At 54.9% G+C, this 21,329-nt stretch overlaps 1 protein-coding gene across 1 annotated transcript in view; it reads right to left on the bottom strand.

Annotated features, from left to right (window-relative positions):
- Window positions 1-5,507: 5,507 nt before the first annotated feature.
- Window positions 5,508-21,329, bottom strand: part of EPHA10 (EPH receptor A10) — a 42,970-nt gene continuing 27,148 nt past the window's right edge. Inside the window, exons 7-17 of the mRNA XM_025289057.3 lie at window positions 20,308-20,479; window positions 16,167-16,275; window positions 12,526-12,587; window positions 11,835-11,960; window positions 10,632-10,817; window positions 10,113-10,174; window positions 9,674-9,877; window positions 9,297-9,446; window positions 8,856-9,049; window positions 8,070-8,225; window positions 5,508-7,921 (exon numbers count right to left, since the gene is read on the bottom strand). Of these exons, the coding sequence (XP_025144842.2) occupies window positions 7,807-7,921; window positions 8,070-8,225; window positions 8,856-9,049; window positions 9,297-9,446; window positions 9,674-9,877; window positions 10,113-10,174; window positions 10,632-10,817; window positions 11,835-11,960; window positions 12,526-12,587; window positions 16,167-16,275; window positions 20,308-20,479 (1,536 nt within the window). The 3' untranslated portion in view covers window positions 5,508-7,806. The remainder of the gene's footprint in view (window positions 7,922-8,069; window positions 8,226-8,855; window positions 9,050-9,296; window positions 9,447-9,673; window positions 9,878-10,112; window positions 10,175-10,631; window positions 10,818-11,834; window positions 11,961-12,525; window positions 12,588-16,166; window positions 16,276-20,307; window positions 20,480-21,329) is intronic.

The following is a 21,329-nucleotide window of genomic DNA, read 5'->3' as shown; positions in this document are numbered from 1 at the left end:
CTGATACTCCACCTGCCTATCATCTCCAAAATGCGCTAGCTGGACTAAAGACAGTTTGGGGACTGAAACTATTAGAGCAGAGGGTCCACAAACAGCTACTTCCCACAGACGTGAAAGCCTTTACTTCAGGCAGAATCTCTCTGATACCTGAAGAGGGGGCCCTCTCCCCAAGCAGGGCATGGTAATCTAGCCCAAGAAGTTTTCTCCCAACGCCTTCTTTCCACGAGCTAGAAATTTACATCTTGGGGGTACAACAACCAGGGTATCTATAGTTTACCTATGTAGCGAGTCTCGTCAGCCAGGGACAAAGCAGGGCCCCAAGTGATTCAGTGATGGGGCGTCTCACTTCCCAAGCTTCAGGCTCTGGCAGATCTGCCTTCCTGGTATTTTCACTGAAATGATCGAGGTGGGGCTCACAGTGGAAGAGCAGACAGACTAGGGTCACAGTTTAGGAGGTCCGTGGTGGTGACAGTTTCCGGGGAAGGCCCTTCAGTCAGTGACAGGATTCAGAGTAAAGATTACTCATTTCAAGAGATCAAGTCACCAAAGCTGAGGCTTCTACCCCTTCCTGCATCATCTGGTGCAGGGTTAAGTACAGCCTGACATCAAGGAAACACTGAGGATCCAACAGCCTTTACTCACGGCCACCTCACCATAGTTCACTCCATTGGCACCACTGCCTAGACCCAGTTGCAGGGAATGTGTAGTATGTAACAGGTGCCGAGTAAATACCAGTCATAGACAAAGATGGACCAGTCCATCCCATGTGAGGGCTGGAGATGAGAACGAGCTTCCCTTCCCAGGATTTAAAGCAAGGGCTGAACTGTCACCGGGCTGGGATGCTGCAAAGAAAAGTCAGCCTTACTGCCAGACCCCAGATCAAAGAGTTCCAGCAAACATACTTTCACAGTTTAGATTTTTTTTTTTCCAAATTAATTGCTAACAATTTAAAAATTGTGAGATTTCACAAAAATGTTCACAGTTTTCAGTCACTCAGTCGTGTCTGACTCTTTGCGACCCCATGAATCGCAGCACGCCAGGCCTCCCTGTCCATCACCAACTCCCGGAGTTCACCCAGACTCACGTCCATCGAGTCAGTGATGCCATCCAGCCATCTCATCCTCTGTCGTCCCCTTCTCCTCCTGCCCCCAATCCCTCCCAGCATCAGAGTCTTTTCCAATGAGTCAACTCTTCACATGAGGTGGCCAAAGTACTGGAGTTTCAGCTTGAGCATCATTCCTTCCAAAGAAACCCCAGAGCTGATCTTCAGAATGGACTGGTTGGATCTCCTTGCAGTCCAAGGGACTCTCAAGAGGCTTCTCCAACACCACAGTTCAAAAGCATCAATTCTTTGGTGTTCAGCCTTCTTCACAGTCCAACTCTCACATCCATACATGACCACTGGAAAAACCATAGCCTTGACTAGATGAAACTTTGTTGGCAAAGTAATGTCTCTGCTTTTGGATATGCTATCTAGGTTAGTCATAACTTTCCTTCCAAGGAGTAAGCATCTTTTAATTTCATGGCTGCAGTCACCATCTGCAGTGATTTTGGAGCCCAAAAAAATAAAGTCTGACACTGTTTCCACTGTTTCCCCATCTATTTCCCATGAAGTGATGGGACCGGATGCCATGATCTTTGTTTTCTGAATGTTGAGCTTTAAGCCAACTTTTTCACTCTCCACTTTCACTTTCATCAAGAGGCTTTTGAGTTCCTCTTCACTTTCTGCCATAAGGGTGGTGTCATCTGCATATCTGAGGTTATTGATATTTCTCCTGGCAATCTTGATTCCAGCTTGTGTTTCTTCAAGCCCAGCATTTCTCATGATGTACTCTGCATATAAGTTAAATAAGCAGGGTGACAGTATACAGCCTTGACATACTCCTTTTCCTATTTGGAACCAGTCTGTTGTTCCATGTCCAGTTCTAACTGTTGCTTCCTGACCTGCATACAGATTTCTCAAGAGGCAGGTCAGGTGGTCTGGTATTCCCATCTCTTTCAGAATTTTCCACAGTTTATTGTGATCCACACAGTCAAAGGCTTTGGCATAGTCAATAAAGCAGAAATAGTGTTTTTCTGGAACTCTCTTGCTTTTTCCATGATCCAGCAGATGTTGGCAATTTGATCTCTGGTTCCTCTGCCTTTTCTAAAACCAGCTTGAACATTAGGAAGTTCATGGTTCACTTATTGCTGAAGCCTGGCTTGGAGAATTTTGAGCATTACTTTACTAGCGTGTGAGATGAGTGCAATTGTGCAGTAGTTTGAGCATTCTTTGGCATTGCCTTTCTTTGGGATTGGAATGAAAACTGACCTTTTCCAGCCCTGTGGCCACTGCTGAGTTTTCCAAATTTGCTGGCATATTGAGTGCAGCACTTTCACAGCATCATCTTTCAGGATTTGAAAGAGCTCAACTGGAATTCCATCACCTCCACTAGCTTTGTTCGTAGTGATGCTTTCTAAGGCCCACTTGACTTCACATTCCAGGATGTCTGGCTCTAGGTGAGTGATCACACCATCGTGATTATCTGGGTCGTGCAGATCTTTTTGGTACAGTTCTTCTGTGTATTCTTGCCACCTCTTCTTGATATCTTCTGCTTCTGTTAGGTCCCTACCATTTCTGTCCTTTATCGAGCCCATCTTTGCATGAAATGTTCCCTTCAGATCAGATCAGATCAGTCGCTCAGTCGTGTCTGACTCTTTGCAACCCCATGAATCGCAGCACGCCAGGCCTCCCTGTCCATCACCAACTCCTGGAGTTCACTCAGACTCACGTCCATCGAGTCAGTGATATCATCCAGCCATCTTATCCTCTGTCGTCCCCTTCTCCTCTTGCCCCCAATCCTTGGTATCTCTAATTTCTTCAAGAGATCTCTAGTCTTTCCCATTCTGTTTTTTTCCTCTATTTCTTTGCATTGATCGCTGAAGAAGGCTTTCTTATCTCTTCTTGCTATTCTTTGGGAACTCTGCATTCAGATGCTTATAGCTTTCCTTTTCTCCTTTGCTTTTCGCTTCTCTTCTTTTCACAGTGATTTGTAAGGCCTCCCCAGACAACCATTTTGCTTTTTTGCATTTCTTTTCCATGGGGATGGTCTTGATCCCTGTCTCCTGTACAATGTCACAAACCTCATTCCATAGTTCATCAGGCACTCTATCTATCAGATCTAGGCCCTTAAATCTATTTCTCACTTCCACTGTATAATCATAAGGGATTTGATTTAGGTCATACCTGAATGGTCTAGTGGTTTTCCCTACTTTCTTCAATTTAAGTCTGAATTTGGCAATAAGGAGTTCATGGTCTGAGCCACAGTCAGCTCCTGGTCTTTTTGGTGACTGTATAGAGCTTCTCCATCTTTGGCTGCAAAGAATATAATCAATCTGATTTTGGTGTTGACCATCTGGTCATGTCCACGTGTAGAGTCTTCTCTTGTGTTGTTGGAAGAGGGTGTTTGTTATGACCAGTGCATTTTCTTGGCAAAACTCTATTAGTCTTTGCCCTGCTTCATTCTGTATTCCAAGACCAAATTTGCCTGTTACTCCAGGTGTTTCTTGACTTCCTACTTTTGCATTCCAGTCCCCTATAATGAAAAGGACATCTTTTTTGGGTGTTAGTTCTAAAAGGTCTTGTAGGTCTTCATAGAACCGTTCAACTTCAGCTTCTTCAGCATTACTGGTTGGGGCATAGACTTGGATTACTGTGATATTGAACGGTTTGCCTTGGAAACAAACAGAGATCATTCTGTCATTTTGAGATTGCATCCAAGTACTGCATTTCGGACTCTCTTGTTGACCATGATGGCTACTCCATTTCTTCTAAGGGATTCTTGCCCACAGTAGTAGATATAATGGTCATCTGAGTTAAATTCACCTATTCCAGTCCATTTTAGTTCGCTGATTCCTAGAATGTCGACCTTCACTCTTGCCATCTCTTGTTTGACCACTTCCAATTTGCCTTGATTCATGAACCTGACATTCCAGGTTCCTATGCAATATTGCTCTTTACAGCATCAGACCTTGCTTCTATCACCAGTCACATCCACAGCTGGGTATTCTTTTTGCTTTGGCTCCATCCCTTTATTCTTTCTGGAGTTATTTCTCCACTGATCTCCAGTAGCATATTGGGCACCTACTGACTTGGGGAGCTTCTCTTTCAGTATCCTATCATTTTGCCTTTTCATACTGTTCATGGGGTTCTCAAGGCAAGAATACTGAAGTGGTTTGCCATTCCCTTCTCCAGTGGACCACATTCTGTCAGATCTCTCCACCATGACCTGCCCATCTTGGGTTGCCCCACGGGCATGGCTTAGTTTCATTGAGTTAGACAAGGCTGTGGTCCTAGTGTGATTAGATTGACTAGTTTTCTGAGTATGGTTTCAGTGTGTCTGCCCTCTGATGCCCTCTTGCAACACCTACCGTCTTACTTGGGTTTCTCTTACCTTGGGTGTGGGATATTTCTTCACGGCTGCTCCAGCAAAGCACAGTCTCTGCTTCTTACCTTGGACGAGGGGTATCTCCTCACCACCACCCTTCCTGACCTGAAAATGTTCACTAGCCACCAAAAATAAGATTCAGCAACAGGGGCCACAGTCAACAGGAGCTGGATAGCAGTTTTCCTTGACCCTCAGAGTCTTCTTCCCGTCCAGGGGAATTCTTACCTCATCCCTGTGGGCATTTTACTTTGTAGCCTGTGCTGTGTGCATGAAAAAAGCAGAGCCGCTCTGGGCTGAGGGAGGAGGGGGAGGTGGCAGCCTGGCGGCCTCCCCATCACCAGGGAAGTTTCAAAGAATTCTAGGGTTCCAGTGAACAGTAAGTGTCATGCTTTACCATTACAGACCCCCTGATCTTTCCAGAAGCCCTACTTGGGACTTCCTGTTGGAAGAAGTGCAAACGTATTGCCTTATGAAGGGTTGCGCGTATGCGTGCCGAGTCACTTCAGTTGTGTCCCACTCTTTTTGTGACCCCATGGACTGTAGCCCGCCAGGCTCCTGTATCCATGGGATTCTCCAGGCAAGAACACTGAAGTGGGTGGCCATTTCCTCCCCCAGGGGATCTTTCTGACCCACGGATACAACCCGTGTCTCTTACATCTCCTGCATTGGTTTGTGGATTCTTTCCCACTAGCGCCACCTGGGAAGGCCCTATGAAGGGTTAAGTCATTCATGTGGAGGGCTAGTTCTTGGGGAGGGTGTGACAGGACATCACCCCGGCATCATTTATTCACAGTATCGGGTGTACATTTTAGCTTGTCCAAAACCGAGCTCCCTCCTCATCCCTTATCCACCTGGCTCCCCTCCCTTTAAGTGGTCCATCTCAGGGAATGGCACCTCGGAGTGCTGCCTCCTCAGGGAAGCCATCCAGTACTCACCCCTACGGTTGCCCCAGTCACACCGCCCTATCTCTTAAACGTGTCTCTCGCTGAGAGATCACAGACACTTTGTGGGGGAGTAGTGGGGTAAAACCCTCCCACGCAAGTTTAATGTTTAAGCAATTGTCACTGACAGACACCATACTGACAGGCACAGACAAGTTTTTATTTCTTTGTCCTGCATATAGATCCCAAGAAATATAAAAACATCTCCAGAATTAGTCAAAGGAACCACTCTCCCCACCCCCAACCAGCCCCTTCCCTCCCTGGATGGGCTCAGATATGGGTGCTGGGAGCAGGTTGCAGGCCACCTCTCTCTATCCATTGAATAATTATGTTCCATATAAAAATAGATCTGTAGAGGGCTCCCAGGGAGCCGTCAGCCCACAACACACCGGCAACCTGTGCGGGGCTGAGGCCTGGGACCCATCAGGATGCTGGGACCTCACTCCTCACAGGAAGGGAGGTCTACCCTGGACACCGAAGTCCTGCCAACACAGCCAGGGGACTCTGCAGAACAGCTGGTGGTGGGGGGACACCCTGGCCCCCAGAGCATGACTATGCAGCTGTAGATGGGGCGAGGCTCCCTCCACCAAGACAGGGTGCTGGTGTGTCCTTTCCAGGCTCTCCTGGGGGCATTGGGGGCAGAGTCTGGAGGGCACTGGCAAGGGACCCTCCAGCACTGTCAAAGGTAGAAGCAGTGTCTCAGCCTCTCCTGGCACCCCCAGGACACTGAGCCGAGACAGGTGCTCAGGAGATGGAGAGCGGGGCTGGGGGACTCCTGCCCTGCTTGGCAGAATGAGGCTAAAGGCACTGTTGGGAGGCCCCACCCCCACCACGGAGCACTCGCAGGGATGTGCTGCCTCCTCCTCCCTCCAGGATCCTCTGCAGGCCCCTCTGCTTGGACTCCTTTTGTCCTAGGCCCTCCATCAACCCTAAGAGTCCTCCCCCGGCTCCTCCAAGGTCCCATTCAATGGATGTATCAGACTCAGCCAGGGAACTTTCCCAGACACCCCTCCATATACACATATCAAGAGTGCCCATCTGCCCCTCCGGCCCACCAGCCCTCAGGCCCCAAGGTCTGCCAGTAGGGGACGTGCACTACTTCCTGGAGCCTGAGCTCATCTCCCTGCCTCGTATGGCCCCTCCAAGGGCCGGCTGTGTCTCCTTCACCCTTTCCTGTAGCCCTTGAACCCTTCCCACCCCATCCCATCCCACCCACACACAGCCACACCCCAGAGCAGGTGTATGTCGGGGTGACCCTCTCCAGGGCCAGTTGCCTGCCTTCTGTCCTACGAAAGCCCTAGCCTCATGATCACCCCCACCTCCAGGAAGCCCTCCTGGATGAGGAGCTCTGGAGTCAGCTCAGTGCAACCACTCCTGCCAAAGCCCCGCAGAAGAGGACCCAGAGGGAAGAGGCATTTCATGAGGGCTGGGTGGTACAGGGGCTGAAGCTTGCAAAAGAGGGGTCACCTCGGAGTACCCCTGGGCTGCCTCAGGGAAGAGTGTTGGTGAAACACAGAGGACCAAGGACTCCCCAGAGCCACACTCTGGATCAGGAGTTGGGCCCGTGGGCGCAAGCCCAGCTCTGGCCCCGACTCCTCACTGAGCCTTGGTTTTCCTGCCTGTACGGTAAGGACCGAACTGGCCCGTTAGAGAAGCTCCTTCTCTGAGAGTCACTATCCCCAGGGCTGGGAGCAAAGCTCTTGGAGTCCCGGGCAGAAAACCTCTATCCTCATGTTCCTCCCAGATGTCCTGGCCAGTGAGTTTAAAAAGGAATGCAAAGTAGTAGGGGACGCCTAGTGGGGCCTCAGGAGAGCACCGGGACCCTCACCCAGAATGGTCAGCCCAAGGGTGGGGGAAGCAGAAATCAGCTCCTGAGTCTGGGGTCCTCAGGGTCCAGCCCCTGGGCTCAGCACCACCTCTGCCTGCCTGGGTCTCAGGACCAGGGTCCAGACACAGCCCAGCTGGACCACAGGGAGCTGAGGAGCCACGGCCCACAAGGACGGGTGGTCCCTGCTAGGTCCCAGAGCAGCTCATCCCTCGGGGACCCATGCTGCCCGCTGGTCTGAGGGCACCCTTTGGGGCGGGCCCCAGACTCCAGTGGGTGTGGAAGACAGAAGGGCATGAATCAGGCCATTTAAAGCTACATCTTCCTCCCTGCCCCTGCCCACCTTGGTCTCTGTGACCCTGTATTTCCTCCCACTGTTACCTCAGGGGTCCTATCCAGGATTTGAACCTTTTTACTAGGTGGGGACTGAGTCGGCCAAGGTGCTCAGACCGGGGGGGAGTGAGAGGAACAGGCAGGGAAGTGGGAAAGACTGCGGCTCCGTGCAAGCTCTGGGCTCTCCCTTCTGCACAGGTGGAACACAGCCAGCAGGGGTCCTGGGTGGGGCTGGGGGCTGGAGGCCCCCCTGGGATCCTGGCCGGAAGAGTGGGGCTGCTCACACCTGCACCCCACGGCCCTGCAGCTGGAGCACCCGGGCCCGCAGGGCGCCGATCCCGCTGAGGAGGTCCTCCCGGTGTTCCGCCGATGAGATGCCCAGGCTTACCAGGTCCCTGGGAAGAAGGCTGGTCAGATCTAGCTGGCTCATCCCCACCATCTTCTCTCCCTTCCACTCCACCCCACCAGGGAACAAACCAGAATGAGGACAAGCTGGGACTCCCATGCAGGCAGGGGCAGGGCCCCCCGGCTCCTCAGACTCACTGGGCAGTCATGGCGGCCACGGCCTCCAGGCTCCCATAGCCCGCAGCAGCGAAGCTGTCTTTGTAGCGGCCCAGGTCCAGGGCCTCCAGCCACGCGCCCACGGAGCCAAAGGAGGGGAAGGTGGAGAAGGCACGGTCCTCCAGGGGCGTGGGAGGCCTGGGGGTGGGGGTTGGAGGAGCTGTGGTCAGTCGACAATAGGGTCCTGGGGCTCAGACCCAGTCGCTCTCCTGAGGAGCGACCATCTGAAAAAGGACAGGTGATGTCATCTGAGAAGATAACGGACGGGTCATCTGAGGACAGGCTATCTGAGAAGATGACCGAGTCCCAGGGCAGGCCTGGGTTCCAGGTGTTCTCAGAGCCAGGCAGGGGTTCACGACACCAGGGCAGGTGGAGAGGCTGTACAGGAGCCAGCTAAAGGCACCGGGGGGGTCTGGAACGGTCTGGGGTAGGATATACACAGGTGAGTTGGGGAGGTGACTTGTATTATCTGAACTGCAGATTTGTTAGGACTATCACCACATTTACTTACGTGGTCACTGGACCTGGGATACGTGGGGCAAAACCCAGGACAAGCAGAAATGACTGAGATGAAAAGCTGTATGTGCCTAAGGTGGGTGGGGATATTAGATCTACCTGGGGCACCTGAGCGAGCAGTCATATCTGCACAGGTGGGGTAGGACAGGAGGGTGTTGTACATGGGGTGGGAGGGCATGCATGGACAGGTGAGAGTTCGGCTGTATCGGCACAGTTGGGAAGGCACCTGGGACAGGTGAGGTGATGCCGTACCTGGCACAGGTGGTGTCAGCACACTTCGGGGGCTCTGGGTCCTGCATCATCTTGCTCAGGAGGCTGTGGATCTGGGAGAACCTGGGCCGCTCACCCGGGTCCTTCTGCCAGCAGTCAAGCATCAGTCGGTGCAGCGGGGAGGGGCAGTTCCTGGGCGGCGGCAGCCGGAAGCCATCCTCCACAGCCTTGATCACCTAGGCCGTGGCGGGAGGGGGGAGTGGTGGGCAGACAGGAGGTTTTAGGTCTCCCAGTACATACACTTACCCCATCCCCAGGAAGACTCAAATGGTGGCCAGGCAGGGACTGGAAACAATAGACAGTGAAGAGGGGCCTGGGGCTAAGAGGTCAAGGGTTCATGGGCTGAGGTCAGGGAGCTGGGGCCTAAGGTCAGAGGGCAACAGGATCAGAAAGCAAGGCCCTGGAGCCACCGCAGTCACTCACATCTTGGCCAGACATGTCCCAGTAGGGCCGCTCCCCGAAGGCCATCACCTCCCACATGACGACACCAAAGCTCCACACGTCGCTGGCGGAGCTGAAGTGACCAAACTGAAGCGTCTCGGGGGCGGCCCACAGCGCCGGGCTCCGGCCACTCTGCGGGCAGGCGGGCCGGCCACTCAGGGGCAGGAGGGGCCGGAGTTGCAGCCAGCGTTCCCCACCCACAGAGCACCACGGGATCCTACCCCACCTGCCATACCCGCAGCTGCTCATCTAAGGGAGAACCCACAAGGGGACCGCAGGCGAGGCCCATGCTGGCACAGACAGCTGGAGGGAGGGGCGGGAGTGGGGGAGAAGGGGAACTCGGGGAAGGGCTCCCTCACCATGGTGGTGTAGACTGCCTCTGCTCGGTCCCGGGGGCCCCGGCCGAAGCCAGAGATCTTGCAGACGAGCTCGCTGCTGACCAGCACCCGGCGTGCAGCCAGGCCCCGGTGGACGTAGCCCATTTCCGACAGGTACTTCATGGCCGACGCCAGGCCGGGCAGCAGCCCCATCAGCTGCGCGGCCACCAGCTGGCCCTCATGCCGCTGGGAGGGAGGAGGAGATGGAGGCCCGGCTGCACCCTCACTTCCCTGGTGCTTTGTGACCCCAGGGAAGTCATGGCCTTCTCTGGGCTTCAGTTGGCCACGTCACCTGCCAGGTCAGCCTGGCCAGAGGGCATCTCTACAGAGGATGAGGCCAACCCCAAGTCCCACCAAAGGGAAAAGTGAGGGATCAAGAGAACCTCGGTCATCGGTACCCCCTGGGGCCCAGACCACTCACCCTGAGGAAGCCATCCAGGGCCCCATGGCTCATGTATTCGGTGACAATCATCAGGGTGCTTCCTGTGCTCAGGGAGGGGGACATATATGCTCAGGTGCCTGCTGCCCTCTGTGAACACACGTGATCCCCACTCCCCGCCCCATGCCAAGGTGGCCAGGACCGAAGGCCCAGCTCCCTGAGTCTCGCCCCTCTCCTGCCTGCCCTCTCCTGCTGAACAGCAGGAGAGGTGGCGTCTGAGGGGGACAAAGGCCAAGGTGAGGATGTGCAGCAAGTTAGCTGGGGGAAATCACCAGGGATGCACTCCCAGAGTGTCACCACACATCCAGAGATCACACAGGGTCAGAGGCCACTTGAATCAGTGATGGAGAGCTGAGCTCCTCTCCCCATGCTGGGCCACGTCGGGGCGCCCTCCCAAGACTGAGCAGAGAGGGCCTGGGGGCGTGGCGCACCCCACTTCCCACACCACAGACTCCTCCCCCACTCACCCACCCACCCACGCTGGTGGAGCACCGGCCCTACCTCGGGTGACCACGCCCTCCAGTCGCACCACGTGGCTGTGGTCAAACTGGCCCAGGGTGAGGGCCTCGGCCAGGAAGCTGAGCCTCTGCGAGTCGGAGCAGCCCTCCCTCAGTGTGTGCACGGCCACGGGGAGCTCCTGGCGGCCCGGGAGCTGCAGGCAGCCGCAGCACAGCTCCCCAAACCGCCCTGGGGGAGAACAGCACCTCAGACACCCCCCGGAGGCCGCGGCCTTGGCCAACCCGGGCAGGGTTAGCAGCTTCTGGCTCAAGGGCCCTTTCTGGCCTGGGACTTGGGGCTTCTGAGTTCAAATCCTGGTGAACTGAGTACTGACCGTCTGCTCTGCCCCTCTTATGGCTTCAGTTTTCTCCTCTGTGAAATGGGGAGTCCTCCCTGCCTCCCCCGGTGGGAAATTTCAAAGCCTCAAAGAGAGGACTATGCACGAGCCAGAACATCAAAGGCGTGCTGGGCTACCATGACATCTATTCCACCACGCTGCCCCTTTCTGGCCTCTGCCCAGCGAGTCTGCCAACAGTGCTGGGGTACAGCGTTGGGCTCCTGGTGAAAGTGCTGCTTTCTCAGCACAGGGCGGGAGGGCTTGCAGACACGAAGCAAGGAAGCCAGGGCGCTGATCATGAGAGAGCACACACCCGCTAGGAGCCAGGCCCTGGGCTGCGCTGGGACGCTCCCACAGCAGCTCTGAGGCAGATATCACGCCCATTTAACAGATGAGAAGCTGAGGCTTGGAGCAGAAGACGGACGAGCCCCTGGTCAGTGGCAGAGCCAGGGCTAGAGCTCAGGTATGCCTGGACCCCAATCTTGCAACGCCCCTCCCCATCGGGCCTTGAAAGCCTGGGACCAAACTTCTGCCAGTGGCAGTCTGCAGAACCATCTCTGAAAGAGCCTGAAGGGAGAGAGTTCTGACCTTGGGGGCAGGTAAAGGGTAAGAAGGCAGGCTCACAGATTCACCTCCCTCCCTGGACCCTGGTGGGCAGAGGCCCAGCTTGATGTGGAGGCGGGGGCTTCCTGGACAGCATGGGGACTGGATGAAGGCCAGGCCTGCAGAGATGGGGGTGGGACTTGGGGTGGAGGCAGGCTAAAAGGATAGAGGTGGGGTGGGGTGGAGGAGGGGCTTCCAGGGAGGGCTGGCAGTGGGTAGAGGAAGGGCTTCCCCATAGACAAGGCTTCCCCGGGTGCCCAGTTTGCCTGTTCCAAGGCTCTTCTCCAGCGTGACGCTTTTCGCATCCAGCTCCTTGGCAAACAGATGCACGGCTTGCAGCGGGTCCCCACAGCTCTGGGGATCCACGAACGTGCGGCGAGTTGGGACTTTGACTGGCAATGAGGAGAAAGAGACGGGAGTGAGGAAAAGGGCCTCCGTGGTTGGAGCAGTGGGGTAGGGAAGGGGAGGTATGCAAGGGCTGAGCGCCAAAGAATTGATGCTTTTGAACTGTGGTGTTGGAGGAGACTCTTGAGAGTCCCTTGGACTGCAAGGAGATCCAACCATTCTATCCTAAAGGAGATCAGTCCTGAATATTCATTGGAAGGACTGATGCTGAAGCTGAAACTCCAATAAATACTTTGGCCACCTGATGCAAAAAACTGACTCATTAAAAGACCCTGATGCTGGGAAAGATTGAAGACAGGAGGAGAAGGGGATGACAGAGGATGAGATGGTTGGATGGCATCACCAACTCAATGGACATGAGTTTGAGTAAACTCCGGGAGTTGGCAACAGACAGGAAAGCCTGGTGTGCTGCAGTCCATGGGGTTGCAAAGAGTCAGACACGACTGAGCGACTGAACTGAACTGAACTGAAGCAAGGGGAGTCAGGAAGAGGACTGAGGAAGTAAGGTGAGGTGGTGCCTACCCCGCTCCGGGCCAGGCCCAGACAACTCACAGTGGAAATACAGCTCCTCCTCATCGTGGGCGTCCCGACCTCCTTTGCCATAGCTGCAGGGCCTGGGGTAGGGGGTGGGAGTGGGGATGTCCACAGTCATCCTTTGAGCCAGGCTGTCCCAGCCCTTCCCATCTTACCAGCACCCAGGGTGGCACCTCTTTGTCCCTCCAAAAGGACAAGGTCTGTGCCCCAGGGGAGGGACCTTCTTGTCCTGTGGGTCTGGAAGCTTGTCCCCCCAGCACACATGTAACCCCAGCCCCAGGCCTAACCACTCACCCCCTCCACATTCCTAGTTATTTTCACTTTGAGATGCCGTGAATTCTTGCAACTCCAGAGACACCCAAATCCATGCCCTGACTTCAAGTCCAAGCTGCCTCCCTGTCTACAGCTGAACACAACAGGCAGGCCTTGCCCCCAGGGGCAACTTCCGGTCTAGTCAAGAAAACAGACCTTGAGAAGGAACCACAAGCCCACTCATGGGTCTGAGCAAAGGAGAAGGGCGGTGCGCCGTGGGACCATGTAGCTGAGACAGGGTTGAGACCATCAAGGATGGCTTCCCGAGAGAGGCCACCATGGGCCAAAGGACTGCATCACGATCAACAAAGTCATGGGCTGGCAACCGGGGCCCCTGAGGCAGGGTCTTGCAGGCCCATATAAAGACTTTGGTTTTATCCTGGGGGTGGGGAAGAGGAGAGACCCCGGGGGAGGCAGGTTTGAGCAGGGGAGTGCCACGGTTCAATTTGCACTTTAGAAAGATCATCCCAGCTGCTGCTGTTGTCCCTGCAGGAGATGGCAGGAGATGGCTCAGGCTACGGGGTGACCATGGATGGAGAAAAGTAAGAGTGACATTGAGGTGACAGGGCCATGGGGCTTGGGGAAGGCTGGAGGTCAGAAAGGGAGAGGCGAAAGGTAGGAAGCACTGTAGTGTTCCGGCTTGCCCAGTGAATTGAGGCGAGTACCGTTTACCAAGATGGAGCGATGACAAGTTCCCGTTTAGAAATTTGAGTTTGTAGCACCTCTGGGATAAGCAGGGCTGATCAGTGAGCAGGGAGTTAGCTATATGTGGCAGGGATGGGGGGTGCAGTTTAGAAGAAGGGTCTGCTCTGGAGATACAAGTTCTAGAGCTGGGGGCCTTGTCCAGGGAGAGGAGGGAGCCTGAGAAGTGGGACAGGGAATAAGTCTGAGCGCCCCACCCCCCATCTAGAGATAGGGAAGAGGAGAGGAGGGCTTCCCTGGTGGCTCAGATGGTGAAGAATCTATCTGCAATGCAGGGGACCCAGGTTCAATCCTGGGTTGGGAAGATCCCCTGGAGAAGGGAATGGTTACCCACTGCAGTATTCTTGCCTGGAGAATCCCATGGACAGAGGAGCCTGGTGGGCTACCGTCCATGGGGTCGCAAAGAGTCAGACTGAGCGACTAACACCACAACAGAGAAGGAAGCCACCGAGGAGACGGTGAAAGAACCACCAGAGAAACTGGAGGGAAACAGAAGGGAAATTGGGGGCAGAAGGTGGTGGGGGCGGTGATGTCACAAGAAGCAAGGAAGGAAACAGGATCAGAAGAGCAAGGTCATGTGAAGACTCAAGGAGGAGAGCTGAGGGAGACTCGAGAGAGATGGCCACGTGTCGATACCAGTGGAGGCAGTCATGCAGGATGGAGTGGTCATGACGGTGGTCCCCCACATGGGCTCTGGAATCTGATGGCACGGACCAACTCCCTAGGTCCTTCCCTCACTGTCTGTGGATCAGGTGGCTGGTTTTCTCTTTAATAAGATCAGGATCAAGACAGCCCTGCCTGATCACACTGGCGCCAAGAGCTTACAAAGCACTCAACAAATGTTAGCCAGCATATAGGGAAGAAGTAGATGTGATCAATAGTAAGGGCTCCTGAGAAGGTAGGAAGGAGTGGGTTACAGTCACAGGTAGAAGGACTGATCCCCGCCGGGAGGATGGCACTGCCTATAGGGAAACAGAGGGAGAGGATGGATGCAGAGATACGCAGGTGTGCAGACTCAGTGGTGCAGGTAAAGAGCAGGTGCAGCAGACACAGCTGAGAGAGTGAGCTGTGAGGACCGGCAGTCTGCAGGACACAAGCGGAACTGGGCTGATGGCCTGGTCCACGTCAGGAGACAGGAGAGGGCAGCTGAGGCGGAACAGGAGCGAGGGTCTGTGGAAACGAAGTCAAAGACCTCAGAGGCCAAGGACTGGGGCAGGTTGTCCAATGGCCAGTGAGGTCATCCAGTGTGGGAACAGGACATCCATGAACATCTGGGAGAGCTGAGGAGGGATGCAGGGGGCAAGGCCGAGTGGCTGGAGGAGTGACAGAGAAAGCGGGACACTTCCACCTGATGGTGACACGCCCTAGTGAGAACTGGGATGAGCCAGGATCGACTGGGAGAGCAAGTGGAGGTGAGGAGCCCACTGTACAGAGCGGGGGACTGCAGAGACGGGGAGCAGAGGAGATGGGCGAGGGAAGCTGGGGTGTGCGTGTTGGAGATGCGTGTCCCTGCCCATCAGTGCTAGACCTGGCAGATTCCCATGTTGGTACCATTTGGTTTTGAGTAGGTTTTGAAATCCATGCCTGGGCTGCCCTGCCTGCTCTAGTGCAGCGGTCTCCGAGGTGCTCCTGGGCAGCCGCTCCTGTCTTGCAGCCTCGGCCCAAAGATGCCCTTCTTGCTCACCTCTCCCCCATCCTCTCCTGCCTTCCAGAGCTCCTGAGCTCACAGCCAGCACAAGCTGCTCCCAGCTCCTGTCCATTTCTGCTTTTCCAACGGGTCTCATCTGTGGACCTTTAAGCTCCATGATCAAGGAGATTCTACTCTTGTCCTGCTTTCCTGACTCACCTGGCCGGGGCAGAGCTGGCTCCCAGATCCTCTCCTCCTCAGTCACTTAAGGCCAAGCAAATAACCCCATCTTAGCCAGATGAAAGCTTGCCGCCCCTCCGGCCCGCAGGCAGTTCCAGGATGCTGACGTGTGGCTCCCAGACCAGCTCATTCCTCTCCTCTGCTCCCCCTACTCCAGCCTGTCACATGCGGCCTTCCCAACCCCTCCAGTCTGCTGACCTCAGCCCCAGCCCGGAACTCACCTGGGGTGCCTCTGCCAAAGGGACTCTATCTTTGCTGAGCCAGACCCAAGCTCCATATCTTTCCCCCCCGCCCATCCCCTTTCTCTGCCCACTCTCCTGCAAGCTTCCTTCCTCTGGAGCTTGGGGGTTTCTGGCATATGAGTTCCCCTCCCTGTTCTCCCTGCTCCCACACACATACACGCACACACAATTTCTGCCTTTCTTCCCTCTGCCTGTGTTCAAGGGCCTCTAGATCCCTTGGGGGCAGGGGCTGGGGGCCTCTGAGCACCTCGGGAGGCTCCCAATTACACCGGAGCAGCCGGAGCTTGATTCCCTCCGCAGCGATGCCTTCTGACATTTAATGAGTGAAGGAGCTAAATCCCCTTCATCCCACAGCAGCTGAGCAGGAACAGGGCGTGGGGGGAGGGGCCAGGACAGCACCAGTCAGGCCTGTCTCTACACAGCGGTATGCTCGCCTGTGCAAATCCGCATATGTGCAAATGCGGATACAGATACAGGTACCTGAAGGCAGGGACACAGCCCGCCAGGGGCCAGCCAGGCTGGAACCAGTCACCTACCTCCTCCAAATGGCCAGCACGCTCATCACAGAGCCCAGGACGAGGAGGGCTGAAATGGTTACCACGGTGACGACGACCGCGGGGCTCTGGTCCTTGGACCTGGAGGTGGCTGGGAGGAAAACCACAAGGTTGAAAGAGGCAGAGGACCAGGCTCCCGGGTAAGCCCCAGGACAGACTCCTGTCCTCACCCCATGGCAGGATGTCCATAGCACCTCCACCCTCGGCCTGGCCTCCCAGCAGCCGGGGACCAAGGCTGCCCCCACCAACCACAAAGGCACCTGGAGCTTCATCCTTTCCCAGGGCGGGTCACTTCTACTGTAGCTCAGCTCTGAGAGAGAGGAGCAGGCATCCAGATGGGCAGGCTCAGGCCTTCCTTTTTGCCTTACAGATGCACAAGGAAGGTGGCTCTGCAGGGGCATGGCCTTTTCTCTGAGCTCCCCAACCCCAATCCAGAACTGTCACCGAAAATTTTTGCTATTGTTCAGTTGCTAAGTCACGTCCGACTCTTTACAGCAATGGCTGTCGCATGCCCAGGCTCCCCTGTCCTCCACTATCTCCTGGAGTTTGCTCAAATTCATGTCCATTGAGTCAGTGATGCTATCTAACCATCTCATCCTCTCTAACAATAAGAATGATGAGTTAACATTTAATGCACACTTACGTGCCTAACTAAACAATCCTGTTTCATCATCACAAGAAGCCAGGAGAGTGAACTGTCTCCATTCTGCAGCTGAGGAAACTGACATCAAGAAAAGTTATGTAATTTGTCCAAGGTCACAAAGCCAATAAACGGTGACCCTAAGATTCAAACCTGATTCCCAAAGCCTCTGCTTTGAACTATTTCCCCAGCAGAGGGGCCAAGAGGACCCCAGGCCCTCAGCCCCATCCACCCATCCATCCATCCAACACGTGCACCAGAACGGCAGTGGTCCTGGGGAGTCAGCAATGAATGAGCCAGAATCCTTGCCCTGGAGGGGTGTACCGACCAGCAGGGGAGACAGAAATGAAAAATCAATGAAAAAAATGAAACAGAGACAGGAGCAGAGCTGAGCAGAGGCACAATCATTTCTTCCTAAAGCCAGTGGGGAAGGTTTTGCAGAAGAGGCATCATCTGCCCTGGACCTGGAAGATGGACAGGGTTGTTGATGATGCTTCGATGCACTTGCTGGGTCTGGAAAACGACAGGCCATCCCATGTGGCTGGAAAGCAGGCTGCATGGAGGCAGAGACACAAGATATGAAGAGCTAAAGCTGGAAGGCAGGAGGATGAAGGGAACTGGGGGAGGTGACAGACCCAGAAGTGCCTTGAATGCTAGGCCAGGAGGATGAGCTTTATCTTGAGGGTAACAGGGAGCCCAGAGCAGTGGACAGAGTTCCTTCCCACCAGGAGAGGAATGAGGGAATCTGCTAGGGCAGGAGGGGGGGGGGGTGCTTGGAAGAGATAAAGGCTTGGGATAACTGTCGGGAATGGGGAAGATGCTACGCAGCCCTGATGAATAAACTGGGATTAGAAAAAGACACTTTAGCAGGCAGCCTTGATGAGGGATGATGGAGGAGAGCCAGTCCTGGGGACAATGGGGTGGGTGCAAAATAATGTCTGGGGAATGGGGGCCAGCAGGGCTGGAGAGCGCTTCAACCAGGAGAGTCCGCGGAAGCTGGGGAGAGATGATTGTGGGGCCAGGAGAGGCTGGGAGCCCGACAGATGTGGTCAGATCCCAAGAGCCGCTATTAGGATGTCACACAGCAAGTGAGGAAGAGTGACAGCAGAGAAAGGGAGGGTCAGAGGTCAACAAGGTCAGGGTCAAAACAACAGATTTCAGAGCCCTCATTTCCAGAGATGGGGAATAGGGTCCTGGGCCTGGCTGGTGGCAGAAGATGGAACTGTCGCCAAGGACTGTTTGAAATGAGCTGTCCTGGTGGACAGGGAAATGGAGGATGCAGAGAAAACTGGTGTGGCCAGAGGCCTCTGAGATAGCCCTGCAGGATTCTCCGCTTCCTGGTGTTCCTTCCCCCATGAGCGTGGGCCGAACACAGTCATTCACTGCTAATGAACAGAATACAGCGCAAGTAATGGGATGTCACCACCATGATTAGGTTACAAGAGATCGGCTTCTGTCTTGGGCGCCCTCTTGCTCCCTCTCTCACAGTCTCTAGAAGAATCTAGTTGCTGGGTTATGAGCAGCCCTTGGAGAAGCCTAGGAGTCTTGCGCCTGCCTCCAGCAAGCAGCCAGCAAGAGTCCAACTAGGGAAGCACTCACTCCCCCGATCCCCTCCTCTCCATCTCCGCCCAGTTAAGCCTGGAGATGATCGCAGCTCCAGAGGACACCTGGACTGCAGTGAGGATTAAGCCGTGCGCATACTCCTGACCCACAGAAACCATGAGGTAATGAGTGAATATTGTGTCTGGCTGTTGAGGGTGATTTGCTACACAGCAGTGGTTAGCTAGTACAGTAGCATGGTCCTCCTTGTGAACTTGACGTGGGGTCACAGCTCACTGGAGAAAGCGCTCTGCGAACCACTCTCTTAGCCAGGGCCACAACAGAGGAGGCCAGGAGCTGAGCGGCACGCCCACCGACTGCGCGCTCAGTAGCTCATTTGTATCTGACTCTCTGCGGCCCCATGGACTGTAGCCCACCAACCTCCTCTGTCCAAGGGATTTCCCGGGCAAGAATACTGGAGTGGGTTGCCGTTTCCTTCTCCAGGGGATCTTCCAGACCCAGGGATCCACCAACTGAGAAGCACCAGACTAACAGAAGTCATCAGTCCTCTTCAGCTACCGGCCCCCAGCACCCACTCTCCACCACATCCACTCCAGCCCAACCCACGAGCTTTTGTTCTGCTGCCTCTCACTCTCCAAGATGCCTTCCCTGCCCACCTCCCCACGGAGAACTCCAACGTTCCCCAGCCTTCAAGACCCAGCTCTAATCTCCTCTCACCAGCACCTGGCCGGGTCTGGCAGAGACAGGCATTTGAGCAAGAAGTGCTGTCTCCTTCCCAGAAGGCAAACTCCCTCAACACCTTATCTCCACCTCCCCCTGGGCTCAGAACTCTTTCTATCCTGGATTTGACTCATGTAGCAGGTTGGAAAGAATTATTATCTTGACAACTGGTGCCCGGATGCCTCTTAGGGCAAACTGCCTTTTGTCCAGGAAAAATACTTTCATGAGCTGCTCGGGGTAGATAGGGGTGAGGTCCTGAGGGCTGGGTTAGAGGCAGGAGACCAAAAGAAAGCACTGAATGCTCTGTGCACATCCGGAAGGGATCCTGGGGGGTTGGGGGAGGGGGAGGAGGAACCAGGGCAGGGAAGAGCCAGGGCAGGAGGGGTAGTACCACACCATGGCTGAGAGCTGGAACTGTTTTAGGATCAGGAATATCTGATGTTCAGTTCTTGTTTTGCTTTGTTTTGATAACAACTTTATTGAAAAATTATTCTCGCACCATACAATTCACCCATTGAAAGTGTGCAGTTCTGGTGTTTTGTTGGTTTGTTTGCTTTTGGCCACACCACGCAGCTTGTGGGATCTTAGTTCTCTGACCAGGGACTGAACCCAGGCCCCAGCAGTGAAAGCTCGGAGTTGTAACCACTTCTGGTGTTTTTGCTTGGTTTATTGCTGCAGGTGACACTCCCTTGGTGTGCCCCAACCCTCAGCGAAGGCTGGATGCGGGGATGACGGACCTCAGGGCCTGGAAGTCCAGAGGGTAAGCTGGGCCGACCCCTCGACTTCACACGCTAAGGCGTAGTGGGAAGAGGGATGGTACCCACGTTTGAGTCTGTGTCATGACAGAGAGAAAGCAGCAGGATGGGAACAAGAATGTAGTGGTCAAGGACAAGAAGTGACCAGGAGAAGAAAAGTCCTCCCAAGAAAAGAGAGGAATCTTGGAGAGGGCAGGGGATGTTTCCTCGAGACATGGGAGGGAGACACCAGCTGAGACCTGGGCTCCAGCTGTTCATGGATCCCTCCCCTGTGAGTTCTTCCAGGACAGGTACTCAATCTAAGCCACTAGTTACTGGATTCCAGTCTCATTCGTTAGGTTGTACCTGAACTGTTCTGCAGGTTCCCTTAATTGCACAGATAACCCCTCAATTTGCCTCCATGCTCCAGCCCCAGGCTGGGTTTTCTCTCCTCTTGCATGTCACTTACCCTCCCCTGGGGTCAGCACTTCAATGCTGGGGTTGAAGCTCTGGGTCTCCCAGGAGGGCCCTGGGGAAGCTGCCCGGATCTGAAAGACGTAGCGGGTAGCCGGCTTCAGGTTGGTGACAGTGACCGCAGGCGCCCCTGTCTTCACCGTCGAGTAAGTCTGCTCACTCTGACCCTGGGGAGGGACCGAGATACATAAGGCCCAGACCCAGGACTGGCCCCATGCTCCTGGGAGAATGTGGAGGGAAGGGGTAGGAAGGTGGCAGAGGTACCCTGAGGGGAGGAGCCCGGGCTGCTGGAATAACTCCACTCATTTTGGAGGAATCTCACATCTTTCTTCCAGAAGGTCCCCAGGCCCTTTCTCCACCACAAGTTTCCACCTATACTCGGTGGTACCTTAACTGAGAACAACCCCACCTCCGAGTAACAGAAACTTTAGAGAAGATGCTGGCCTTATCGGGGATGCTAGGATGAAAGGCATCGATGCCTGGCCGTCTAGAGGAGGAACTACACCTGACCCCTCAGAGGAAAGAAGAAGGAAATGAGCCCTGACACCTGCCCGGCCCTTGTTGGCTTTTCCTTCCCCTTGTCACCGGACTTTCACAATGTCCTACAAGGTGTGGGTTCACAGATAAGGAATTCAGATCAGAGGGGCTGAGAGGCTCACCCACAGCCCTCCACCAAGGGCCCATTCACTGCCCGCTGCTGGGCTAGACCCTATAGGAGCCGACTTCCTACACATTCCTATCTGCTTGTATAGGTGATGCTCCCAGCAGGGAAGGGGCGGGGTGACACCTTCCCAATTCCTTTAGGTCCTGTGCTCTGTGCACTACGTCATCCTGCCCCCAACACATCTGATCACGTGCATGCTGGACATGCTGCCATCATTTCATCTCTGCACACACCCCCCGATTAGAGCCCCTGGCACTCACAGCCCCCAAAGTGCATCTCCCCTGTATCTGTGGCCCCACTTCTACGGGCCCGGTATTCAGGAATCAGGGCAGACTCTGACCCAAGCTGGGCCA

Source organism: Bubalus bubalis, chromosome 6, assembly GCF_019923935.1.
Source record: "Bubalus bubalis isolate 160015118507 breed Murrah chromosome 6, NDDB_SH_1, whole genome shotgun sequence".
In the NCBI taxonomy this organism is placed as follows: Eukaryota; Metazoa; Chordata; class Mammalia; order Artiodactyla; family Bovidae; genus Bubalus; species Bubalus bubalis.
Note: the sequence above shows the minus strand (reverse complement) of the source record. Positions and strands in the feature narration are given on the sequence as shown.